This window comes from Aspergillus pseudonomiae (genome assembly GCF_009193645.1).
Source record: "Aspergillus pseudonomiae strain CBS 119388 unplaced genomic scaffold BDV37scaffold_19, whole genome shotgun sequence".
NCBI classification, from domain to species: Eukaryota; Fungi; Ascomycota; class Eurotiomycetes; order Eurotiales; family Aspergillaceae; genus Aspergillus; species Aspergillus pseudonomiae.
In genome coordinates, this window is record NW_022476011.1 from 66,780 (window position 1) to 82,202 (window position 15,423).

At 49.6% G+C, this 15,423-nt stretch overlaps 7 protein-coding genes across 7 annotated transcripts; 3 read left to right on the forward strand and 4 right to left on the reverse strand.

The window, feature by feature from the left end:
* Positions 1 to 707: 707 nt before the first annotated feature.
* On the reverse strand, positions 708 to 2,428 carry BDV37DRAFT_292544 (major facilitator superfamily-domain-containing protein; the record flags this gene model as incomplete). Its single annotated transcript, XM_032089203.1, has 3 exons — positions 2,180 to 2,428; positions 1,323 to 2,131; positions 708 to 1,269 (listed from the first exon to the last, which is right to left on the reverse strand). The coding sequence occupies exons 1-3, from the start codon at positions 2,354 to 2,356 to the stop codon at positions 708 to 710; spliced, it is 1,548 nt and encodes a 515-aa protein (XP_031943287.1). The 5' UTR covers positions 2,357 to 2,428.
* Positions 2,429 to 3,098: 670 nt separating this feature from the next.
* On the forward strand, positions 3,099 to 4,654 carry BDV37DRAFT_281217 (transcription factor domain-containing protein; the record flags this gene model as incomplete). Its single annotated transcript, XM_032086775.1, has 3 exons — positions 3,099 to 3,297; positions 3,355 to 3,874; positions 3,967 to 4,654. 3 exons carry the CDS (start codon positions 3,099 to 3,101, stop codon positions 4,652 to 4,654), a joined length of 1,407 nt encoding a protein of 468 aa, XP_031943288.1.
* A 178-nt stretch (positions 4,655 to 4,832) lies between these two features.
* On the reverse strand, positions 4,833 to 7,151 carry BDV37DRAFT_292546 (Zn(II)2Cys6 transcription factor; the record flags this gene model as incomplete). Its single annotated transcript, XM_032089204.1, has 5 exons — positions 4,833 to 5,387; positions 5,456 to 5,667; positions 5,715 to 6,013; positions 6,063 to 6,241; positions 6,330 to 7,151. 5 exons carry the CDS (start codon positions 7,149 to 7,151, stop codon positions 4,833 to 4,835), a joined length of 2,067 nt encoding a protein of 688 aa, XP_031943289.1.
* A 44-nt stretch (positions 7,152 to 7,195) lies between these two features.
* Positions 7,196 to 9,674, reverse strand: zrfD (putative plasma membrane zinc ion transporter). The gene is made up of 5 exons (XM_032091107.1): positions 9,272 to 9,674; positions 8,985 to 9,185; positions 8,034 to 8,921; positions 7,876 to 7,975; positions 7,196 to 7,813 (listed from the first exon to the last, which is right to left on the reverse strand). Exons 1-5 carry the CDS (start codon positions 9,534 to 9,536, stop codon positions 7,555 to 7,557), a joined length of 1,713 nt encoding a protein of 570 aa, XP_031943290.1. The 5' UTR covers positions 9,537 to 9,674; the 3' UTR covers positions 7,196 to 7,554.
* A 1,312-nt stretch (positions 9,675 to 10,986) lies between these two features.
* BDV37DRAFT_72079 (uncharacterized protein) lies at positions 10,987 to 12,170 on the forward strand. The gene is made up of 4 exons (XM_032091109.1): positions 10,987 to 11,406; positions 11,469 to 11,576; positions 11,628 to 11,784; positions 11,836 to 12,170. The coding sequence occupies exons 1-4, from the start codon at positions 11,093 to 11,095 to the stop codon at positions 12,022 to 12,024; spliced, it is 768 nt and encodes a 255-aa protein (XP_031943291.1). The 5' UTR covers positions 10,987 to 11,092; the 3' UTR covers positions 12,025 to 12,170.
* Positions 12,137 to 13,391, forward strand: BDV37DRAFT_72076 (NAD(P)-dependent alcohol dehydrogenase). The gene has a single exon (XM_032091108.1). It carries the CDS (start codon positions 12,316 to 12,318, stop codon positions 13,312 to 13,314), a length of 999 nt encoding a protein of 332 aa, XP_031943292.1. The 5' UTR covers positions 12,137 to 12,315; the 3' UTR covers positions 13,315 to 13,391.
* A 49-nt stretch (positions 13,392 to 13,440) lies between these two features.
* BDV37DRAFT_72085 (uncharacterized protein) lies at positions 13,441 to 15,076 on the reverse strand. The gene is made up of 2 exons (XM_032091110.1): positions 14,519 to 15,076; positions 13,441 to 14,464 (listed from the first exon to the last, which is right to left on the reverse strand). The coding sequence occupies exons 1-2, from the start codon at positions 14,728 to 14,730 to the stop codon at positions 13,558 to 13,560; spliced, it is 1,119 nt and encodes a 372-aa protein (XP_031943293.1). The 5' UTR covers positions 14,731 to 15,076; the 3' UTR covers positions 13,441 to 13,557.
* Between the last annotated feature and the right edge of the window lie 347 nt (positions 15,077 to 15,423).

The window sequence follows — 15,423 nt, forward strand, 5'->3', positions numbered from 1 at the left end:
GAATCCCTTTCTACGGTTGTATAGAAGTCGAAGACTAGTCTTGCTAGTTCCCACTGGGCGTGTACTAGGCCCTTACTACTGCGCAGTGGACCAGTATCATCACTTGCTGTCGGCACTTTCATTTCGCCCCCAATTCTCTAACCCCACAAATTCAAGCCCTATTAGTTTCTGTATTGCGATTGGTCAGAACCCTGTATATTGTCAATATCTGTTGCGACCTTGGCAGCTTGGCGAGGGTCCAGAACCTCGGCACAGGGAACCAGAACGATGGGCTTGATAGTATAGAAGGTATGTAACAGTTACGCCGGTTTCCTGCCTTATAAATAGATTGCCTGAGAAGGTATAGGAGTGCCACCAACTTTCAGCCATGGTCGACAGCGGATCAGGCAGTGGGCCCTGGAAGGGTTCAGTAGAGTATCCCATTACTTAGTAGCTTTTTAGCCCTAAATTTGAGTATGGGTCCTCGGTTGTACAATGTCCGCAGAAGAATAATCTTACATAGGACTGGGTAAGAACTTATGTATGATAGCCTTGACAGACTTAGCTCTATCAACTCTCCTATATAATGGTCAAAGGGGTGGATAGGTATCAGTACACACGACACATTCATGCTCACGTCACGTCCCCTGCGTATAATGAATAGAGAAATATATCATGGGTAGTATTACTACTTATGACCTGCAACATCACCTATCCACAACATGCCACTAAACCTCACCATCTGTCTCAGAAGTCCGTAGCCGCTCCCTCTCCTCGACAGTAAGATCGCTTTCCGCCTTCCCAATCTTAATAAACAGCAAGAAAATCAAAGCAACACCGGCACAAGCCACCCCAAACCAAAAGGCAGCTTTATAACTACCCTTCAAACCAAGATACGCAGTTTCAGATACCGTCAGATCAGCCACCCCCAGAAAAAGACTGATACCGACAAACACAGTGGTGTTGATCACCGCACCAGCCACCCCTTGTCTATCCTTGGGCAAGTTGGTAGTGATGAAGATATTGCTGACGCTGTAAGTGATGTCGCACCCGACGGTTGTTCCTATCATTGCGGGGAAGATGTAGGCCCAGTAATTAGGGTTTTCAGGTATGAGGGCGAACAGCAGCATTGCTACTAGGTACCCTAACCCGGATATTATGAGAAGGAGCTTTCCTGGGAGGAAGTGTAGCGTGAATCCCCCGGCTGTGGCTAGGATGAGGCCGCCGGCGGCCATTGGGGCGAACCATGCCGTTGTTATTAATGTGTCCTTGCCGAGGATTGTTTGGATGCTATGGAGAGTGTCAGTGAGTGTCTTATGAGGGGATATTGACTTGGAGCTTACTAGAAATTCGCGTAGAACAGGTAGACACCGAACACACCGTATTGAAAGAGTAGTGATATAAACAACGGTGTCATATATTTCACTTTAAATATGTCGAATGGAAGCAATGGTGATGAAGCAATCCAGCCCTCCACGTAGAATGCAGCACAGAGAAATAGAAAACCCAGGATGAACGTGGCAAGTATGTAGGGGGTTCGCCAACCATCGGGGGCGTGGGTACTGTCTGTGATAGCATACACTAGCAACAGTAACCCCGGAATGATGGTTGCGCATCCCCACCAATCCATTCCCGAGTGACTTGACGACTTAACCGACGGCAAAGATAGTAACGAGATGATTGACACAACAAAGAGCATAATTGCGCCTATCCAGAAGTACCAGCGCCATGTGAGATAGTGTCCAGAGAGCCCGCTGACCGTTATACCCGAATAGAATCCTATCGGAGAGAAGGCCCCATACAGACTAAAAACAAGGTTCTTGCGAGGACCAGGCCGGTAGACTGTTCCGAGCAGCATAATACCAGCTGGTAAATATGCCGCAGGTCCGAGTCCCTGGAGCGCACGACAGAAAATCATCATCATGTAGTTTTTACTGCAACCTCCAACCAAGGACCAGACAAAGAACCAGATCAAACCGGCATTGAATACAATATGGGCACCAAATATATCGGCTAGACGAGCGGCCGGTAATAGTAAAGCACCAGTGACCAAGGAGAAAACGCTGGCTGGCCAAGTCTTCGCCTCTTCCGGTATGTCGAGTGCATCTGTTAAGACCGGTAGGATCGTGTTGAAACCACTGATAAAGTACTCCTGTTCGAATGAGACAAGATCTGCGACGATTCTCAGAAGGAGTCTTACAGCTAGAAGCATGGATGCCAGCAATGAGAAACAAAAACCTATCTCTATGGCATTGTTGGCAAATATAGCCGGCCGCTGCCGTCCAAGTTGTTCGAGCTGGATCTTATCAAGTGTGCATTTCTGGTCAGAGTGTGGTTTATTGTCTTCACTAGTTACACTGTCCGTACGAATCTCCATGGTGAGACAAGGCTCATGAGCCACGCTGTGAAATGTTTCAAGGAGTCTGGTGACCGATAAAGTTGAGGAGAAATCGTCAGGAACTAAAACTCAGTAAGGGAGAAGGTCAGAGGCTATCTGATGACCCATCGGCCCCTAAGAACATTTATTTTTGCCATCAGTGCGCTAAAAGATAATTTTCTGGGCATATACGTGAGGTATCAATTGCTGGGAATGGGATGTGAATGAGGTAGGGTAAAGGCCCACTCCGACGAGTCAGAATCCAAGCTGGTGTGTCACCCAGCCAATCGTATTGTCGTTATTGATGACAAGCTTCCTAAGTGGATCTCGTATACTAAAAGAGTAGCCAAGACGCAACTTTTGCATTTCCCTCGTCACTGCATAACTCCGCTTCGACACTCAATCCTGCAGCGTACATGACTCGCTCGGAAAACTTGATACCGCCACCATAGAAATTTTCACGACCTTTCACCCATAGACACCTGGGCTACAGCTACTTGCCTCAATCTTCCACCTGTTGGTATCTTCTGTGGGGCTGTCTTGGCAGTTTGCTCTGTGATATCGGGTTCTATCAATGCAAGATAACCCCGAATCAAAACCGTGTCACAACTGTCGACGAAAACGACGGAGATGCGACCGTTCTGTCCCCGTGTGTCACAAATGTACGCGAACTGGACAGGAATGTCTGGGTTACGGCAAGCTCTTCATCTGGAACGAGGGTGTGGCTAGTAGGGGGAAGATGATGGGCAAGACCTATGCAGTGCCAGACCACCTCCAGTCGCTTACCAAGTCCAGCCCAAACGGCAGGGACTGGACGTTCTCATGTGACCTAAATCCCAGCATTCTCGAGCGTGGTGATCTCCGGGCACCGCTGTACATGTCTCCAATTGACCCACTTTTCCAAGACATGGATAATCCCTCTAGACGTTACCTATGTCATTGTAGGCGATGCTCAGAAAGTCACTCAAGGATTCTTGCTATGCTAACCAGTGCTACAGTTGCTACAACTCTCTGCGAAGACCTTGTGATAGCTGATGTTCCCAACGAGAACCCATTTCGCAGTCTGATTCCCATATGTAGAGACCAACCTATCTTGCTCCACATTATAGTTGCCAATGCCGCGATGCATATCTCGAGTATGAGCCGTCCAAGCGTTGGCTCACATATGGGCGGGGTACAGACACTGCTGCTAGGTGATTCATCCTTGAATATCTTGAGCAATACACGGCATTCAATAGACGCCCCCGCCGGTGCAACCCTAGATGCCCTATCGGCAAAGCAGAACGCAATCCACCTCCTAAAGACAGCTCTGGAGAATCTACCATCCACAGACGTCGACCTCATAGTGACAGTCATACTACTGTTTATCAACCTCGAACTCATCGACTCCGGCAAAAATGCATGGAGAGCGCACGTTGAAGGCGCAATGAAGCTTATCAGCTCTCTAAAGTCGTTCGAGAATGACCAACTATCTCCAATAGCATTGATACGCGATCGCATCACTTCAGACTGTCTAACGTAAGTCACCATTGTAAAGCACAAAAGAAGAAAAAAGAAAAGAAAAGAAATATCACAAATTCACATACTGATCTGTCACGTCACAACACCAGGTACCACGTCCTGGGATCAACCCTCACAAATTCCACCACCTTCCTGGATCCATTCGCTCTCCCCATCGATATAACCACCATCCTCAGACGATCAGAAGCAAACAGCTATCTCTCATTCCCAACCACCCTCCTACAGATCCTGTTCCGGGCATGCGAGCTATCAAATATAGCTTTCCGTCTACCCACTACGGAATGCCACACTCTAATCAACGAAGCACATTCCTTACTAGATGCCGCACAATCCTTCGACGTAGCAGCCTGGGCAAACAGTGTCGAAGGCGCCCCCACACAGCGAACGCCAAACCGCATCCACACAGGCCTCGCCCACCAAAACGCAGTATGTATATACATATACCGAAGTATCACCCATTACCCAGCCGATATGAACTCAGAAGCACTGGTTACTGAGATCATCCACCATCTTTCATTCGTCGATCCCAAAGATCCTCTATCCAAAGCCACCTCGTGGCCGACTTTCATTGCCGGCGCCGAGACTGATAACCCGGTGTATCGGCAGTGGGCTCTAGATCGGTTGAATCGACTGTGGAATGTACTGCCGTGGGGATATGTGCAAACTGCGGTGGAGGTGATGCAGATGGCTTGGAGATTGAGGGATGAGTCTGGCTTGCATTCTACGGGTTGGGTTCAGCAGTTGAAGGCGCTGGGTAATCATTGGTTGATTGCTTGATGGGGTTTTATTTTCTCGTAATATACATGTATCCTGAATTTTCCTGTTTCTGAGCGATTAATATTATGAACTTTTATGAGATATCATATAGTTGAGAGATTTTATGTTGATAATGGGGTTATAATCATCGTCATCTTCACCAAAACACAGCGTAAGATGCAATCTAGCTCCCTGCTAGTCACCCAGTCGGCGTGTCCACATTGGGATATATCGAAAAGAAAGTCTCCAGATCCATGGTGGAAAAGTCAAAGTCCCATCCCATATCTGACAGGGTAAGGTCTAAAAGATCCTCGCTGCTACCCAGACTCCCGCTGGGCGGGTTGAGCGCGGCCTGTAACGAATTATTCTGAAACTCTGATAATATGGGTAGCCCATTACTGGTTTGAAAAGGTTGTAGTGGTAGTCCCGGTAAAGACGATTCGGGCATGTTTTGAGTTTGGGGATTTGGAATATTCGTAGAGTATGGCTGCGCGGCAGTAGTGGGTTGCTGGTCCAGGGTATTACTGAATCCCTTTGGAGGGATCCACTCGTAAGCGGGATTCAGTTTCTTCAGGACAGTTTGAATAGCCGTTATTGTGCTTTTAATCGGATCGCCTTCCCGCATGGTGGACAGACTCTGGAGAGCAGCGTAAATCCAGGGAAGGTGTGTAGGGGCAAGGTCTTTCCCATGCATCAAGTCGTATATGATGGCGAAAGAGGCACTTCCTAGAAAGTAGCCGTGATAACGGAGCTCCTGTAGCGTGGTTAGATTGGAGATTGGTTGGATAATATGACCAGCAATTAGGCGTTGGAGTAACCCACTCGGACAAGCTCGTTAGCCATAGCGGCTTCACTTAAAAATTGTATGGTTTTGCAGGAGGCTCCGAGGGCTTTGTTGCAAGCCTCATTAAGCCATGCAGGGACTTCAGTTGGGCGATTGCCCCCACGTTGAGAAGGATCCTTCATGTCTTCCTGCCACCGGCCACGGAAGATCAGGAACGGACGGAAGGTCAAGAGAATCGTGTGGTAGTAAACTACTTCGTTAGATATCTAATCGAGTTACAACTGTGCTGTCACTTACTCGTTGTCAGTATCGTCTGCTGCACGCCAAGAGAACCCGGTTGGGGACATGTATCCAGGTTAACACCAATAGCCTGTTGCATCTTCATCTCATATGGCCGATAGTCGTCTGTGATAGACCTGGCAAGTCTCCACATTTGCAACAGCGAGTCATGGTGATGGCCGAATATCTCGTCGGCTAGTCGGGCGATCTTTTTACATACGTATGTCAAAGCACACAGGAAAGGGTTCTCTGGCATTTCGATGCCGACGTCCCTTAACGAAAGCGAGCATGGGCGTCCCAGGTGAAAACAGAACCAACTACGGCAAAGTTAGATTGACCAGATGCGATCAAGACAAGGAGACGAACGTTTCGTAAAAATACAGAGCCCAGAATGTTAGCCGCCTCTCTTGCACATTGTCTGTGGACTCTCCGCCTTGGTTTGGAGCTTCCTTGTGCAGTCCAGCTGACAGCGCCTTTCGTGACGCAGCACCCAAGTGAAGAAAGCTTGAGTTCGGTCTTCCCTGCTCGCTCTGGTAGTGGGCGTGCTAGGAAGGTTAGGCTCTTGGTATCTTAACAATTAGAACAGAGAGCACTTATCATGAGCAGCGAGACTTGGACCGTCTGCAGGTTCACAATGTCATCTAACGGACCGCAAGTTGCTTTCACACGATCATACAGCACATCGCCCCAGCGATAATGTTCCGTGCCGAGAGCTCCTATAGCCAACGCTAACAGAAGCATACACTGCCCCCAGGTTTCAGAGCGAGCCCCAGGCACTGGGTTGTAGAGATTCTCCAATTGTTGTTCGAGTGACTCTTTAGAGCGAAATGGAACCAAGGTGTATAATGTTGACAGGAACCGCCGCAGAAACACATTAGCCAGCTCACGAGGCAAGAACATGACCGGCATATCCATTGAACCGCGGCCGTTTATGGACTCCTTTGGCTCATCTGGTGTTCCGAAGAAGATTCGACGGAAACTGAACATATCAAGACTAGCTCTAGCCTCTTCGACCTCGCCATGAGGCGTCTCCAAGCCCGGGGTCTGGCTGGACACTAGACCCCGGTATATTTCATGCATGATAGCAAAGTGCGACGTTGAACCATAGTACAGCTGGACCTTGCAGGACGGAGATTCCACATGTGTCGCTGACACACTGTTGTTGATAGTATAGTTATTTGATGGGTTTCGGCGCGGCGGTAGGCCGGGCGATCGCTGGCCCGCCCCATAACCAGAGCGCGCAGTCACTTCTGACTCAATGGAATCGCTATCCCGATTCAATTGGTGCTTTTTCTTGCGCTGTCTGATCACATCACGATAAACACAAGGAGTATTGCGGAGGTGACAGGTTTTGCATGGATTGCTGCCATTGCACTTGATCTTCCTCTTCCTGCACTCTTGGCAGGCTTTGGATATCCGCCAGCCTGTTTGCAAGGAGGCAGGGGTATCGGCCATTGGAACGGCCTATGTGTAAGGAGTACTTTATATCCGTTTAGGCTGTTTGGTTAGCTCACAGCTGTTGCTAATATTACAATTGACTGAATCATTATGGACAAGACGAAAGAGATCGGATTTACTCCACGTGATTTAATCCGTAATTCCGGAACTGTGTGTGGGGTTCATATCAACCAATGAAAGGCAGGGAGGCTCACGCTTTCATCTACTTAATCTCATTGCAGTCTATCTGAAGTCTCCACCACAACTACTAGTACTTTGCACTACATATACCCTTAAACGACCACCCTGACAACCCACATACACAATTCAAGATTGTGCATAAGAAAGTACGTATATCTGGTTCCTGACAGGCAACACCCTCCCTCAGCGAAATTCGCCCGAATTACGACTGGCAATTCCACTAGGCCCACGCGCCCACCAAGCTCATGCAGAAGGCACCCAGGAAGAGAATAATGCAAGCATACACTCTCTTCTTGCCACGAAGCACACGCCAGCTCTCATCGCTGAGGAAGTCCTCAGACATCAATTCCACCAGTGAGGCGAAGATAAGAAGTCCAGCGGAGATAGCGTTCATGACACCGACAAGGAGAAGGCCAACCTCTGAGTCAGGGCTGTAGAGGGTATGGGTTGCAAGCCCAATGGCCTGACCGATTGGGGTTCTGCATACATCAGCTACTCTAACCCTCATAACTAAGAGACGACTGAATGAAGCCAAACTTACGTGCATCCATATGCCAGAGACATGAGCCAGGGTTGTAAGGCTTTCTCGGGCCAGTCCAGAGCAGCGATACGAGAACCGAGAGCAAGACCTTCGAATGTTTCTGTGTCCATGTATCAGTAAAGCATGAAGTAGCCTACTAGATGGATAGGGAGACAAACGGTGAAAGACGATGGCAATCAATAGAATCACAAACTCGCTGCCGACCGATACACTGAGTGACATGCCGATAAAAACACTGTGAAACAGGATACCCATCTCCAGTAAGACGACCTGCATGACTTCCTTACGATGCTTTTGCTCCGGAGTCATGACATGACCATCGTCGCTGCGCTCCACATCTTCCTGGACCGGTTCGATCCTCGGTTCTTGCCGATATTGAGGAACCTCAGGAGCGGAGGAAATGCGACAGATACGTTCTGGGTCTTCACCCATTTGGTTGATAGCTCGGCTGATGCTGGAAGACCGACCGATCAAAGGGCCCATATCACGCAGGTGAGGAAGCGGCTCTAAGCCAGCCGGTCGTTCTCTGTCGTTGCGAACAGTCGAGTCAACTACGTGGGCTTTTTCTATGGAAGTTTCCTTTTCAGCACGTCGAGCAAGATAAGGTGGCGGGTCTGACAGGCTCGTTCCTCCACGACAGCAATGTCTGGCGGGACTAAAGACCATCTCGATCACGGTCACTAGGAACACACCCGCGAGGGCAATGGCTCCTGGCATTTCGGGGTAATCCGTGGTCCAAAATTTCGACAGACATGGGTCATTGAGTGACTGGAACGCAGTGGGGAGCAAGTGCACAAAAGCAGTGGCGATCAGGACACCGGTACCGAAATGACTGACGAAGAAGAGACATGACGACGGGATGCGGAGACGCGGAAACCAGATGGCCAGGACCGGGAAGGCGCAGGCCAGTGTTGAAACTGTTAAAACGATGAACAGCCCGCCAACATGCAACGGAAGGTTGTAGTCGCTACCCCTAACACCACCTTGCGCACACGTGCCTCGTTTCTCGAAAGGAATATCTCTTTCCATTGGTTCGAACCCTTGACCTGATTAGTACATTCGTACCCGGGATTATATCCGAAGCGAGTCGCGGGGACTATTCGTCTTACCTGGTGAGGAGATGGGGGAAACCTCTGACCCCTGCCAATATCGCCCAATACTACCATGAGAAATCAATGCTGACGTGAACAGAACGGACAGAAGCCATGAGGCCCAGCTCTTGAATGTCTGAAGAAAAGATTGAGAATTGTTTTGACCACGACCACTCTGCTGACCAGCATTAAAGCTGGTCAATGGGTCAATGGGACGTCCTGGAAATGCCCATCAGCGTCGATTCCGCCAGCCGGGTACTCACCAGACCACGTAAACAGAGGAAAGTAACGAAAAGGAGTCATACCTGACTTTATGGTCAGTGACGCCCCATTATCCCACCGTATCTTCTTCTCTGGATCAATCGGCAGTGAATTCACTCTCCCTTTCTCACTGAGGCAGGCCAACGATTGTCCGGAATCGCTACCATTCCCCTCTCCCTCCTTATTCTCACGGGCGTTGGAGATGCCATTCAAGTCTTGGCGAGTAGTCAGATCCGGTGCCAGAAACGGCGGGTTCTGATTCCACTCGTCATGCAAGAGCGTATCATCAGTGCGCGATGGACAATTCATTATGGGCAATGCTACTGCTCACGGTGATGGTGTTTACGGGAGTATTAACTGAGACAGATTGTCCGCAATTTCATCGTTGCAGAAGCAGATGGCACACTGTGGCTAACTAAGGGCTTGGCATTGTCTTGGTTCCGGAAACGATCGCTCAGGGATATTCTTGGCGTTGGTCACAGAATCGATCGTCGACAGATACGTTTTCACCCTTAATTGGGGAAGCTGTATGTTTCATGCCGTCCAAATCACCTTGCAGCATGGTCGCTGTGGTTGGATTCTATTGCTATATCTCATTATTCTGCCCTTGAAGGTTTGGACAGATAACGGGACGTTGTACCCAATTTTTGGTGCACGAGGTTTTCGGGCCGATGATCGGGGCATTCCGTAACCGTCGGCCCGGCGCAGATTCCTCAATCTTAATGATGGTCAACACCTTTGCAACAAGGCCAAACGAAGCAGAAACAAGAACATGGGCCATCAGTCCAGGGGTAAACAATGGTGCGGCCGATCCCGTTTTCCATCGCAGGCCCCATAAGGCAGTCTCTATCCACGGGACCCTGTTATCTGCACAGACCATTTTCGGAGAATATCAACAAGCGTCTCATTGACCACTAGCAGTTTGATTGATCACATATTGGGCAAGACGTTTGGCTACCCAGCTGAGATCAAACGACGCGATGTCTTCTCGTACTGGGATTAAGTTCCTACTACACTCCAGGTCCCGACAGAAGGATGCATCACCGCCCGATATTTTCCGGGAGAAATCGGGTGGCCTTACCTAACAAGCAGGCAGCTAGGCATTCTTCATTATAGTTCCAGAGTATAAAGGATTCCAGAAATAGGTCTACGCACTCACGAAAGGCTTGGCCCGATAATTTGCGTGAACGATCGGAATAAAGAGGGAGATCGGCGGAATCCGATCTGCCAAAAAGAAATAACACTCAATATTCGGTTTCAATCACACACATGGTAGATACTATGATGCCTCTCAGTATGCCCAATAACTTGGAATTGTACCTTGGGAAGTAAATGTAAACTCTAGCACTCCCCCCACAGGGCTTCTGTAAAATAAGACCAAGCCAAGACAAAACATCCAGGCTAATAACGATCTCTACTATTGAGTACTAAAAAAATGGATGCGTCGCGTGTCAGGCACACACGCAGATGAACCTATCGAAATCCGCATCGAGTCGATCAATCCATTGTGCACGTGACCGTCCGGAGATTGGAGATAAGCGGCCGTCGATCGCAGGCCCCGCGTTGGCTGGCAACAGTGATATCATGGCTTCCTGGATCCAAATCGACAACCTCCAGAATAAGAAAGAATTGTATGACACTGATCAACTTTAGCTTACCAATTCTCTGGATACAGCTGGCTTTCGGGTTTCACTAGGAAGAACATCTAATCACCTCGATAACCTTGCACACCGGTCGAGCGGAAATATATATCGCCTACGTTTTCAGTCGATTCTTATATTAACACCTATATGACGTTCCAAGCTACCAACAAAATAACCAAAAGGACTCATTCCCGCAATACCATCTAATCAAATAGTCAAAATATGGCCAGCTATCTCATTACCGGATCCTCGCGGGGTCTCGGCCTTGCCCTCGTGTCCCAATTGCTCTCCCTCCCCGCATCGCAAGTCGCGTCCATCTTCGCGACCTCGCGATCAGCCCAGCCCAGCCCCAATCTCAAAGAGCTCATCGACCAGTCCTCCGGACGCGCCTCATACGTGCAGCTCGACGTAAGCGACACAATCAGTATCCGAACAGCCGCGCGACAGGTAGAGCGCCAGCTGCAAGGCCGCGGTCTAGATGTGCTGATCAACAACGCGGGGATCCAACCCGTGACAAAGGGGGGCGCAGAACACATGTACACAATACATTGTCCTTCGCCCAAGAAAAGTCGAGTTAATTGTGATTGTGATTGAACAGGGACAATCTGAGCGACGCATTCAACATCAACGTGAACGCACCCCACGAAGTAACCCGTACATTCCTTCCCCTTCTTCGCAAAGGAGAGCGAAAGGTCATTACCAACATGTAGGACCATATCTTATCCTCCCATTACATAAAGAGGAGCTGACGGAGAAGATCCACGACATTGGGTTCCATAAGCACGGCCTCGCCGTTCATGGCGAAATTGACCCCAGCATATAACATCACCAAGGCGGCTTTGAACATGCTGACTGTTCAGTATGCACTCAGTCTTGAGTCTGAAGGCTTTACCATTTTCTGTGTTAGTCCTGGGGTATATCTCTCCTATCACCTCGACCCAGCAGCCATGCTAATCAGACTCCAGTGGTTAAAAACCGACCTAGGTGGACCCAGGGCGGATCTACCGGTCCAGACTGGCGCCGAAGCAGTGATGAAGATCATCCTCCAGGCCAACCACAGGGACACGAATGGGAAGTTCCTCAACATCCATGTGCCGGGGTGGGAACAGACGCAGGGATTCAATCAATATGACGGGGCGGAGATACCGTGGTAATCTTGGTTAGAATAGAGTTTTACAGTGTCGATAATCAAAAATAAACCTGGACCCTGGAGGTCCCAGACCGGGAAATCCAGACCAGAGTGAGTGGTGATGTAGTTGTGGATCCACCCCGGCGATACAACTCGATCGCCGCCTTCTGTAATCAAAATGTTACAGTTCCCATGACATCATACACAGGACCAGATATAATACCAGACACCGTCTTCAAGGTTCTTACAGAGGCCAACTCTGAGCAAATCAAGCATTGCCTTCCAATCAATCAATCACACGTGCGAAACCCCCACCATGGGCTACGACTTCACCGTTTACAAAGGCTCCCAGGACGGTTCGATTCAGAAATCAAGCACACATCGCGATGCACTCCAGAAAGACCAAGTGCTCGTCCGCGTGACACACTCCGGGGTGTGTTTCACAGACGTGCACTACCGGCACACCGACATGGCGCTGGGCCACGAAGGCGCCGGCGTGGTCGAAGAAACCGGGCCCGAAGTGCAGGTCCTCAAGAAGGGCGACCGGGTCGGCTGGGGCTACGAGCACGACTGCTGCGGGCGGTGTTCGCAGTGTCTGACCGGGTGGGAGACGTTCTGTGCCGAGCGGAAGATGTACGCGGCGGCCGACCTGGACCAGGGGTCATTCGCGTCGCATGCCGTGTGGCGCGAGTCGTTCCTGTTCCCGATCCCAGACGGAATCAAGAACGAAGACGCGGCGCCGTTGATGTGCGGCGGGTCGACGGTGTTCAACGCGCTGCATGTGGCGCAGGTGCGGCCCACGGCGCGCGTGGGGATCATCGGCGTCGGGGGCTTGGGCCATTTGGCTATTCAGTTCGCGGCCAAGATGGGCTGTCAGGTTGTTGTGTTCTCAGGGAGTGATAATAAGAAAGACGAGGCGACGAAACTGGGCGCTACGGAGTTCTATGCGACGAAGGGCGTGAAGGAGCTGAAGATCGACAAGAAGTTGGACAACCTCGTCGTCACTACTAGCAGTCAGCCGGATTGGAATCAGTATGTTAACGTTCTGAATCCCGGGGCTACGATTTCGCCGCTGTCGGTCGACACGGAGGACTTCAAGTTCCCGTATATGCCGCTTTTGGCCAATGGCTTGAAGGTCGTGGGCACGCTCGTCTCAGCGAGACAGGTCCATCGTGATATGTTGGATTTTGCGGCCTTCCATGGTATCAAGCCTATTAATATGACTTATCCGATGACTAAGGAGGGTATTGAGGATTGCTTGAAGACGTTGGAGGAGGGCAAGATGAGGTATCGGGGTTTGCTTGTTGCACAGTAGTGCTGATGTCTTAATACAGAGATTATTATTCATTAGGTGTGTAATTATTAATACCTTGCAAGATACTTGCCCCTATACATTGGAGACTCTTCTTTAGATGCTTCCCTCTCCTGGTAACGAAGACACCGGATGCATCGCGATGAATCTAGCTACATGGAAGTATGTGATATTGATTCGTGACTATTATTTTAATATACATCAAGTGATGAGATCTCCGCGCCCCGGCCCACACTAGGGCAACATCTAATCACCATCACTCACATCTCCATTCTCTCCCCGCTGCTGCCTGTCAAACAGAGCCCGCACTGCCTTCGCCGTCATGGGTCTCTGCTTCAACATACTTTTGGCCAGTGTATGCGTCAATATATTCCTCACAGGCTGTCGCCTTGAAACCCCCTGCCAAATGCGCCGGTCATATGTCATTAAATAAGCAATCTCCGCCCTATCTGGCGTCTTCATAAACGCCATCCGCCTCTTCGGCGTGATATTCTTGATTCCCAGGACCCATTGTAGATTCGACAGAAAGAGCTGATCCAGCTCCAGCTCCATCAACCCATCACACAACCGTAGTAACCGCCAGCACTGCTGTACATACTTCCGATCCAGATTCACACCCTGCTCATCCGGATCAATCATAAACGAAATCTTGGTAATCAACGACCGGGTCTGCGGCCGAATACACGATAGGAAGTTGATAAGAACAGTCGTGTTCTCGAATGCAAACCAATTCTCCGTCCAGAACACATGCGACGCCTCTTTATAAAACCGTTTGTTAATCAGGAAAATATGCAGATTCTGTCGTCGCGCACAGAGACACTTGAGATTCCGCAGCGTGGGATGCGGTTCTCGCTTGGCCCTAACGTTCGCCGAGTAGCAGTTATCGCACAGATACTCGTTCGTCATCGGAGGCGACCATTGACTGCGTGCCGGCGACACAAAGACAGGACGTGCTTGGCTCCAAGCGTACGATCGACAGTCAGCACAGGCGAAGTTCATACTCCCCTCTGGGCCCGAAGCGGTATGGGCTGGACCCGGGTATTCGTAAAATAGTCGCTTGCATTGGAAGGAGTGGTTGAAGCCGAATTTGCATGGCTGCACTACGAGAAGACGGTAGACATGGTTTCGCACTTCGGAAGGCAGGGCGAAGAATCTGGATCGTCAATTTCGGCCTGGATCTGGGGACATGAATGACGGCCTCGCGTACCTGTCCAAGAGATCGGGCTCGGTCTTTTGCGCGATTATTGCTTGCAGTCTGGCTTCTGCCTCTGCCGCTGCTTGCTGCTCGATGATGGTGCGATGCTTAAGTCGCGCTCGTTGCACGCCCTTGGGTTTTGACTTGGCGCGCAGTCGTACAGCTGGATCTCGCGCGAAGGGATTACGCGTGATGAGTTGAGGTTCGTAGATGGCCGCCGCCATGACTGATACTCCGTAGTGTTTTAACTGGATTATGAGGATACTTTGTGGTTGTGATCTCCGCAAGGGAGTAGAGCTGGTTTAATGCCCCGCGTTTTGGTATGATCTTGTCACCGTCTATTTTTGGCAGTTTCCGGTAGTTTGCTTGCCAATCGTTAGATAAGGTTGAGTCATTCGGCGCTCGTATAAGCCTCGTTTTGGTGGTGGCGTTGACTCATGTCTCACCCCTCTAGTTATATGTCAGTCAACTGCAAGGTTAGAGTTTGGCACAAGTCTGCAGAGCACAGTGATCTTCAAACTTAATTGATAGATCGTTGTACGAAAGAGAGAACCACTGCAGGATGTCTGCCTACAACGTAGGACCAACGCAGGATGGGCAAAAAAGAACGGTCCGGACCGTGTCCGTGCACGGCGCAAGAATCAAAAGAGAAACTTATTTTCCTACTTTTCAACTAGCTGCTTCTAATAATTTATATAATGGTACATTATCTTTAATACAGTGAAGATACTTCTACATGTCTCTAGCAGTCATAAGCAGAAAGATGAGGTCTTACATCCTTCGATACAATGGCCTTGATTATCCAAGTTCATGAACTCTTCGTCCTCGTAGTTAATATCCGTCATAGTACTGTACTAACTCATTAAGAGCGCTATATATCATCATATTTCTGTGGCTGTAAGCACAAACGTCCTTGT

Coding starts and splice junctions, on each gene's coding strand:
- zrfD (XM_032091107.1), bottom strand. CDS start 9,536: ATGAATTGTCCATCGCGCACTGATGATACGCTCTTGCATGACGAGTGG. Junction 8,922..8,984: donor TTCCCCCATCTCCTCACCAG/GTAAGACGAATA, acceptor TGTACTAATCAG/GTCAAGGGTTCGAACCAATG. Junction 7,814..7,875: donor TCTCTGGCATATGGATGCAC/GTAAGTTTGGCT, acceptor TGATGTATGCAG/AACCCCAATCGGTCAGGCCA.
- BDV37DRAFT_72079 (XM_032091109.1), top strand. CDS start 11,093: ATGGCCAGCTATCTCATTACCGGATCCTCGCGGGGTCTCGGCCTTGCC. Junction 11,577..11,627: donor CGAAAGGTCATTACCAACAT/GTAGGACCATAT, acceptor CTGACGGAGAAG/ATCCACGACATTGGGTTCCA. Junction 11,785..11,835: donor TTTTCTGTGTTAGTCCTGGG/GTATATCTCTCC, acceptor ATCAGACTCCAG/TGGTTAAAAACCGACCTAGG.
- BDV37DRAFT_72076 (XM_032091108.1), top strand. CDS start 12,316: ATGGGCTACGACTTCACCGTTTACAAAGGCTCCCAGGACGGTTCGATT.
- BDV37DRAFT_72085 (XM_032091110.1), bottom strand. CDS start 14,730: ATGGCGGCGGCCATCTACGAACCTCAACTCATCACGCGTAATCCCTTC. Junction 14,465..14,518: donor GAGCCCGATCTCTTGGACAG/GTACGCGAGGCC, acceptor TTGACGATCCAG/ATTCTTCGCCCTGCCTTCCG.